The following is a 9,219-nucleotide window of genomic DNA, read 5'->3' on the forward strand; positions in this document are numbered from 1 at the left end:
GTATGCGAATTGAAATAATTTGGTTTACGTACATATGTATGAGAGATGTTTATAACTTTCGTTTCGCAAAGTTTCATTATGTATGCACACCATTTGAAGAACTCTTCTTGCTTAAACACCGTAATTAGAGTTGCATTATACATACAAAGATTGGGAAGAACTACACAGCGTTAACAAAATTAAATACCCCCAAAATTTAAATTGTGCATAGATTTAGTTAGTAATGTCTTAAGTGCAAAAGTAACTAGAAATATGTAGTATCAGCCAATTCTAGGCGTAAGAGTCAATTTTATCGTTATTCAAGAACCATTATTTGAGTTTAAGTGAAATAATGAGATTGAGATTAGGATTTGTTTCGGCCAAATTCAGCTGTCGGTTTCTCGTCCGTCCATGTTACGAAACGCTCACTTTGTTCGAGATCGTCCCTGGCCCCGGTCTCAGTTACAATTCCAGCTCCAATTAGATCCTTAATTTTTTTGAGAAAATATAAATTCATATGTACGATCTTATGTATAGACTTTACTCAAATTGATTGAAATGCTCGTTTGATATTGTTGTTAAGAAATGGAAAACATTTCAAAATTTCAAAGTTATCCTTACGACATTTCACCGACAGGGTTAAACTCAGGAGGAGAGCTTCACCACCTGCCCTTCTCAGATCTCGATGCCCTTTGGATATGTGGTAGGGTCCCATGAGTGTACTAAAACCCTGAAGTGGTTTCACTCCATGGCCACATTTGCGCCCGCCACACCCACTCAAAGGGATGAAAACTACAAAAGTTACCAACTTCAAAAATCCACCAAAAATCCAATTTTGCTCGGATTTTGATAAATGTTACATTTTTGTGATCCCAGATACTTGTGTGATAATATCCAATAGCAATCTCAACTTTTTTGAAATTTTCGAAATTTTCGAGCTGACGATTAGTCGAAAAAATTCAAAATTTCAAAAAAGTTGAGATATCTACTGGGTATGATCACCCAAGTATCTTGGATCACAAAAATGTAAATTTTATCAAAATCCAAGCAAAATTGGATTTTTGGTGACATTTGAAGCACATGAAAACATGTTTTTTTTCCTGTTTTTGGCACCTTTGAGTGGGTGTGGCGGGCGCAAATGTGGCCATGGAGTCAAACCACTTCAGGGTTGTTGTTCACTCATGGGACCCTACAACATATCCAAAGGGCATCGAGATCCGAGAAGGGCAGGTGGTGAAGCTCCCCTCCTCAGTCCTAAATAAAAAAAAACGCACCTTTTCTTCGGCCTGGGTCTTTCTCTTCAGAAGAATATGCTTCTTCTTATCCTTACCCCTGAACAGAAATTAATTAGATTCAGTGATCCTAATAATTACTGTGAAAAATCAAAATTTCAATAACCCGTCTTTTATTCTGAACCTTTTGTTCTGAAACCAAATTCGAATTATACGTTCACTTAGGCCAGTCATTTCCACCAATTGTGCCTTCATCAAAGCTGTAAATCATGTCATTTTTACTCAAAAATGAAATTATATAATGGTTTAGTTGAATCGCGTTAAAAATATATTTGTGTACCGTCTGGTCGCGGGTTAGCGGCGTAACAGGTGCGCAATGTGTGAACTTGTTTCTCGCTTAAAAGGGTGCGGATTCTGGCCGGTTTGCCTGGCTCGGTTGAACCTAGTTCTCGTAGCTTGGGAACTTTTTTGGGTGGGGACAAGTCTGGAAATAAAAAATAAATTCTGTAGTTTACGAAAAATAAGGTTTAGAAAGTACATGAAGTCTGAATTCTATATGAGGTAAACTATACTGGGATTTAATCTGGAGTTCAAAGTGCACGTTTTTCACAATTATCTATTTACGAAGTCTGACCCCTTGTTTTACCTTCATCAATTATTTTACGATACATACATATTAAGGATATATACGAAGAAGTAATTAATACCCCCATTAAATATATTTTTTAATTTATTTAGTTAGATACGAATTATTGGAGTAATAATAACCTTTGTTATACACAAAATTGAGGGTATTCGTTCTTTGTCCGTATCCTTAACATCGTAAAATCGTTTATGAAGACAATACGAGAAGGCAAGCTTCTTAAAAACCGTAGCCTTTGAAACCTGGTTTTGATAATATCTCGTGCATAGGTGTCGTAAGTTATTAAGTAGCTTCAGCTACTTTATGCGAAGACTTTGTCCGTCTGTCCGTCTGTCTGTCATCAGGATAACGGGAGAACGGATCCAGGTAATCGAAATCGGTTTTCGACATTATACATATGACCCCAGGGAGAGGATCCTATCAACTTTTGGGGTTGACCGGACCACCCCCACTGGCGCCAGGGGGAGTGGTCGGGGGCAATATGAGATTTTTGGTGCAATTAAACCTACAGATGCAACAGAGCAAAATTAAATGTTCCCTAGTTGTGCCACACCCCCTTGGCGCCAAGGGGTGTGGTCGGGGCAAAATGAGATTTTTCAAAAATTGAATCTATAAATTAAGCAGCGAAATTAAGCAGCGAAATTAAGTATTCCCGCGATGTCATGGGAGCGGTTGGGATGAAGTAGACTGAAGCTACTTCCTTATGTGCGTTTATGACGGTTTATTTTACCATGCTTTGAATACTAAATAATGAATGCTCTCATTTTAGTCTAACTGTTACATAGGTGAGAAGTATTCCATATTTGCAGATTTGTTGTAGGTTTTGTACATACACGAGCAAGTCGCCGTTCATAAATTATGTAACGCAAAAACTACGATTGTTTAGACTCATCTTTTAACATGTGTCACATATGTAGACATTGTTCGTCTGATAAGTTGGGTACAATCTTACCTTGCCCTGTACCAGGTGTAGCCCAAAGACTGCAAATCTTCATCAATATTGCGCTCACAACTGCGATATATACTGCCATTGCGACGTACTCAGAAATTGTAATCCAGGTAAAAGTTTTGCATAACTGCTCCTGATCCGCCGTAAGGTTCAAGGCGGCTTTAAACGTCCTCAGCTGTGGCATTATGCAGTACAAGGTCCCCAAAATCGACACAATGCAGACAGCCAAGTCTAGCGAATTCGTCTCCATTCCTAACTTCCCGGGTTTCGGAACAACCTGGGGAACAAATTTTGATACAAATTTCACTAGACTTTATGGAAATTAGAAGTCTATAGACCAAGCAACAGTTTATATTTTTTCCATAAAATTTGTATTGGATATGGGACTGATTTCATAACTACTGTAAAATTTCCTGCTTTTGATACTATGTGTTTTTCAAACAGTGTCTTACAATGTAAGTCTTTTACGTGTACAACTCAGATCGGTTGGGACCAATTTTATTTTGTTCACCACAAAAAATAAGCATACCCGTATTTTTTCATTTTTCATAATGCGCTAATTTGAGCGCGAGGCGCGAATTTTGAAACATTTTTCAGCCAAAACCTCGGTTTTTTAAAATTCTATAAATTTTCGAATTTTAGCGCGAATCCAAAAATTCGAAAACATGTCTCTTCAGAATGACTTACCTGACTTACGAATAATCCAATTGTCTGGAAATTTGAATTTCAAATTTTTTGCCAGTTTTTGAAATCCATTAAAATTATCAACTCTTTCAAATTTTTAATTTTTCGAAAAATAACGCATGTGGATTTTTCATAAGTCAAGTAAGTCATTCTGAAGAGACATGTTTTGGAATTTTTGGATTCGCGCTGAAATTCGAAAATTTACAGAATTCTTAAAAACCGAGGTTTTGGCTGAAAAATGTTTTAAAATTCGCGCCTCGCGCTCAAATTAGGGCATTATGAAAAATGAAAAAATATGGGTATGCTTATTTTTTGTGGCGAACAAAATAAAATTGGTCCCAACCAGATCAGAGTTGTATACGTAAAGACTTGCATTGTTAGTTTAGAGTTTTTTTATGAAAGTTTAAAGATCATCTGTACTTTTTAACATTGGTCGGTATTGGCAAGAACTTGAGGAGCAAAATTAATAAATTCTTTAGCATCGAGTTTTCCCCAGCAATAAATAAACCCAGCAATTTTGCATAAATTTAGGTGTCGGGATAATGACTGGAGGGGACAAACGTGTATAATTCGTCCCCAAGGTAATTCACCACTTCAACCCTAGGAGATGAGTTTTTTCATACCTTTCACCCCTAGTAACCGCGAATTTTTACCTCCCTTGACCCCGAAATTTTTATCTACTGCATGACGTTAATTCCTGGGCTATGAATTAAAAAATGGTGTTCCCACCGGAATTATTCTGGACACTTTTTTATGAAAATTGATGTTAATAACCTTTCAAGAAGGGATTTTGAGTTGTAATTTGCATTTTTGAGTTGCGGCGAACCACCAATGTTTATAGCCGAAAATAGCCAACACGCCGAATTTTAAAAATGATTGTAATTGCATGAAAAGTTAGACAAGCATGGAGTAATACTTGCATAATAGTACGTAAACTCGCAAATATTGATTATAGCGCCTAAAGCACCTTAGGAGCCGATTTTGGGCGGGAAAACCAAAAATCCTTACAATGACTTTAAATAGACAGCAATGACAATGAATAATTATCCCGTGAGAGGAAATTGCTCGAAAATAGACTATGACGCATCTGGTGAATAGAAATCAATTTTAAGCGGGAAAATTAAATTCTACTAATTCCTGGCAATCTCTCAATTTTTAATTTTCCCGCCCAAAAGATATTTCAGCGGCACCCGATACGTAATCATTAATTTTGACGTAGTTTACCCTACCGGCAAGATTATTTGTGGTATTAATTAAATCCATGCAATGATGCAATTCATCAAACTTTTAGTTTTCTCGCCCAAAACGCCCGTTTGTGCTAAATGCGAGCAAAACAATTTCTCTAATCTTATCGTAAAGCGTTGTTGAAATAAATCGGTGTCGAAATTTCCCTGCAAAAAACAGTTTTCACAACTCGGCGTGTTGGCTAGATATAGCCACTTGGCTATAAATTTATTTTGCATCCCTTTCTAATGTTATTTCCTAAGAGACAATTTATCTTCCCGCCTAAAGGGCGGGTTGTTGACTCATAACTCTTGCTTTGCTTTGCTTGGAGAGGCAATGACCTAATTTTTTCCGGATACAACACATAGTCGTAGGCCGGTGTGAACGGAAAATACGCCACATAGTCGTATCCGTTGTCAAGGGTCAATACGACACATCGTCGTATTCCGGTGCCAAGGGAACTTACGCCACATGGTCGTACTCGGCGTAAAGGTCAAATACGCCACATAGTCGTTATAGGGGCGAAGTGGTTAAACAATGTACGTATCTATTGATTATATTTTTACCTTTTGTCCTAAACGGTAAACACAATGGCAAAAAAATGTGCGTATATTGGTTTTAAAAATTTAAATCTTGTCATTAGTTTTATGTGTACTTGATCCGTGATTGAAGTGACAACCGAATACCTGGAACTCTAACCGTGTAAGAATAATGACATTCTTTACAATGTATGTTTTCGAAATGTTTATGTATTATCTCACCTTTTTTGCAAATTTATTGGTCAAAAAATATTCTCCACTAGTTAAAAACTTCATGATTTCACCAAAGTTTGCGGAGAAACTAAGAAAAGTAAAAAAAGATGAACTCACTAGAACTGACGTGCATCTGCCCTTATTGTTTATAACCCTGAAGATGGGGACCTGCATAAATTGTGTGGGTAAAGCATTCTAAGGAACTCGGCATTATTATATTCTTGTGCAAAGGTCAAATTCCGTATTAAACTAGTTGAGGATCCGGAATCCTTTGTGCATGCCTCCCATTCTGAAAAGGATCTTTTTCAGGTAGTGAAAAGTTCCTACCGACCCTCCGGCTTCTATCAGTATTCTTATATCCTTGCAATGCTAAGTATTAACCTCAATGATGTTGTCCCCAGAATGTGGCACAGTTCGGCGGCTCATGCACTTATTAAGGAAGAAATGATGGCTCAAATTTAGTGTGATATATAATGTATATATTTATGTCATATACATACATACATAGCTCCACTCTTAATAATTTGGTTGAATCAGGTATAAATATGTTATGTAATATATATACTCGGAACGCAGTATTTATTTGGTAATAATTTTCAACAGGATTACTACAAGTTTACCCAATCCCCACACGTTTGTGAGACCTTGCAAAAAGCATGCCCAATGAATTGATGACTATTTAGATGTAGGACCGCCTATGAGTTCGAGGTAAGTCATTTGACCTATGAGTTAGTGAGTTTGAGTTGAGGGTATAACCCGACCCATTAAGAAATGAGATACTTGAACAAGAAGAAGTTCGAGTTTTATGATGAGTTCAAAGGTCCCAACTTAAAACTCTGCAATCAGGTTATACTTGGTACATTTTGTAAAGTGAAGAATAATTTCTACTGACTTTATTTAGCGAGATAATTGATTGATATTAAAGTAACTAAAACAACTTGAACAATTCCAGAATGGGTACAAATGTTTACTCATATTCCTTGTGTTATCCCATGCATTCATTTGTAAATCTAGTGAGTTCGCTTGCTACCGCAGGTAATGAGTGAGGGTAAGTTTGAGAAAAAATGCAAATCTGGGGTGCACAGCAATAAGAGAAATTTGTGAGAGTACATATACTGAGATTGAATTTAATTAAAAATGAGCACAATTTTAAATTATGCTCAATTATATAAATTCATCCCATAGTGTTCTATAGTTATAATACATACACATTATGACGTGCAATGCTTCAAATCAAGCTTATTTACATACATGTATGAGAAGGTCTCCTGAGCGGAATGTGAATATTAAAATATAAAAATCTTAATGTGGAAATCTCACTTGCATCAACAAACGAATTCAGTTTAATGATTTATTTATATTTGCAATATGTAATTCTACAATGATATGATAGATTCGATCGGGTCCATACCTCATAAATAATCGACTCCATAGTCTATCGAACTCCGCCACATACGATATGGTCTGTTTCTGGCGGAGCTCGAATGTGCAATAAACAGGGCTTGAAGCATAGTAACCTAAACCTTTTGAAGAACGAAATAATTTTGAAAATCCTTCGCTTGACTAGATACGAAATAACCAGTACTACATCGATGTGAGCTTTATTATAATGAATAAGTTCGACCAAAAGTATTAAGAAAAAAGACGCATTTGAAATTGAAAAATATATGAAAATACTTCTAAGGTTAGTATCCAATTTTATTCCTGTCACTTCGTCAGTTCCGTCAGTATCGTCACCCATAACATGTAGTGATTTATTTTGTGACGTATGCCTGGCCAGGTTTCGTTGATTGGTTATTTTATTCCTGTGTGAATACCATCTCGTCATATTCTCATACCAGAGAAATTTGGTAAAGAAACCAAACTGGAGAATATCTTGAATTCGTTTTGACACTCTTGAATCTAAAACATTGAAAAATTTCCAGCCACTGATTTGCATGAATAAGTATTCTCGCCCAATTGTCCACTCGTTTCGGTGAGTATGCTTAGCCTCTAGCGTTACTTTAACATCTTCCAGTGTCCTAACAAATCCGAGAATAGCAACAGTAGGGCAAGTTCCATCTATTGACTTACCGATTGTGTGATCTAAATCTCTAGAATAGCCTACAACTCGATTCGTCAATCTAGACAGGATAGCGTTGTACCTTTTTACTGAGACGTCCGACGCAAGCGCTGTCGTTGTGCCGAGAAAACCTTGTGCGAGTGCAGAAAACTCAATTAATCTCAGTGGAGTCCGGGCTTTGACTTCAATCGAATGACTAAATATTTTATACTTTTTCTTATCTAGTACTTGGTCAAAATACAAAAACGGTTTTCTTGAAGCCGTAGCAACAATATTTTTCACGTTATCGCCTCTAAATGCGTTTGTGAGCACCATGGACCCTAAAACTATCCCAGTAGTTGCAATTATTAGTTTTACGCTTAAGCCACCCAGCCTGTTAGAACCTTGCTCAATTTGTAGTTGAAATGCGAAAAATATATGGAAATGTGAAGCATTGTCTGTGCAAAGAAATATAAATAGACCAACCAAAATGTTTGAAATTAAAATTGCTAGCCAACTTGCTGCATCAAATGCAAAAAATAATTTCAACAGAGAAATTTTTATGTTGTAATCCCTCCCACAGGAAACAAAACTATACTTATCGACACTCCTGGCAATTCGGTAGCCATCTTTGGACGCAGTATCCACAAATGGTCGTCCAGCTGTATCAACTACATTACCAATTACATGAACATAACGCGCAGTGGCATTAACCTCCTTTAGTAAAATTGACAAGATGAAATCACTCATAGTGGCCTGACCAGGCAAAACAATATTGTCTGTTGCAGTGATGGCTGATAATCTTACAAACTTTAAAACTGGTACAAGCCTGGGTAATTTTGGTTGATATATTCTGTGTGGCATGTGGACATTGACATTTGCCCGATTTTGTATTCTATTAAATTTGGTCTCGATCACATCATTCAAACTTGCTAAGCTAGGAACGAATGAATCTTCGCCATACTTTACAAATATTCTTCCAGATGGATTACAGTATTTACAACACATCAATAATTCAATTACAGCGATTCCAGTTATTTCGGTCGTCTTAAATTTGTCAGTTTTAGAATAAATTGTATTGCAGTTTAGGATGATAAGGTCCAACATGTCGTTGTATTTAAGGAAATCATTCATTCTTGAATTCCATCTAGACTGTAAAATATTTGTAGACCACATGTCGTTCAATTTTACCAGGATTTGGTATCCCCTCCTCGGATATGAGTTGAGCCCGAGTGGATATGTCCTACCATAAGTTGCAAATGTTTCCTCATCAAGCTTGGGATACTCCCAAGTGGGTGAATTTGGGAATAAATAAAATCTTGTGAAACAATTCCAATTCTTTTGTTGTGTTTTAAATATTATGGGACATGAGGGTTTGCCTTCCATTTCAGAATGACTTGCATCTTTTTCCTGATATTTGAAAGGTGTGGAGCCGTTAATTGCTAGGAAGAAATGAAACTGTTCATCATTGGAGGCACTCTTGATCTGGATAAAATCGTAACGTACAGGTTCATGCCGAGATAAGATTACTGGGGTTGAGATGGATTGAACATGAGTGTAATTGTTATTAATTAAATGGACGACGCAAGGTTGAAAGATATTTAAATATAAGTCCAAGTTAGTGAAAGGTATTGTAGTAAAATCATTGTCAAAATGAGATGCTCCACAGACAGGGTTCATTGTTTGGAATAGAAGGAAAAATAATTTCGCTTTTT

General features: G+C 36.6%; 1 protein-coding gene across 2 annotated transcripts; it reads right to left on the reverse strand.

The window, feature by feature from the left end:
- Positions 1 to 253: 253 nt before the first annotated feature.
- On the reverse strand, positions 254 to 5,574 carry LOC110855060 (LIM/homeobox protein Lhx3). Of its 2 annotated transcripts, XM_022103493.2 has the most exons (7): positions 5,473 to 5,574; positions 5,278 to 5,405; positions 2,807 to 3,080; positions 1,552 to 1,695; positions 1,378 to 1,471; positions 1,254 to 1,311; positions 254 to 466 (listed from the first exon to the last, which is right to left on the reverse strand). In XM_022103493.2, exons 3-7 carry the CDS (start codon positions 3,051 to 3,053, stop codon positions 344 to 346), a joined length of 666 nt encoding a protein of 221 aa, XP_021959185.1. In that variant the 5' UTR covers positions 3,054 to 3,080; positions 5,278 to 5,405; positions 5,473 to 5,574; the 3' UTR covers positions 254 to 343. The 2 variants fall into 2 exon arrangements, with proteins under 2 accessions (XP_021959185.1, XP_021959183.1); XM_022103491.2 differs by lacking the exon at positions 5,278 to 5,405.
- Positions 5,575 to 9,219: the final 3,645 nt, after the last annotated feature.

The sequence above is a fragment of the Folsomia candida genome, unplaced genomic scaffold, assembly GCF_002217175.1.
Source record: "Folsomia candida strain VU population unplaced genomic scaffold, ASM221717v1 Fcan01_Sc011, whole genome shotgun sequence".
Classification (NCBI taxonomy): domain Eukaryota; kingdom Metazoa; phylum Arthropoda; class Collembola; order Entomobryomorpha; family Isotomidae; genus Folsomia; species Folsomia candida.

Excerpts from the sequence above, each read along its gene's own strand:
- LOC110855060 (XM_022103491.2), bottom strand. The coding sequence starts at position 5,526 with ATGAAGTTTTTAACTAGTGGAGAATATTTTTTGACCAATAAATTTGCA. Across the intron at positions 1,472-1,551 it reads CGCTAACCCGCGACCAGACG|CTTTGATGAAGGCACAATTG; the intron begins GTACACAAATAT and ends CATGATTTACAG. Across the intron at positions 1,312-1,377 it reads AGGTTCAGAATAAAAGACGG|GGGTAAGGATAAGAAGAAGC; the intron begins GTTATTGAAATT and ends ATTTCTGTTCAG.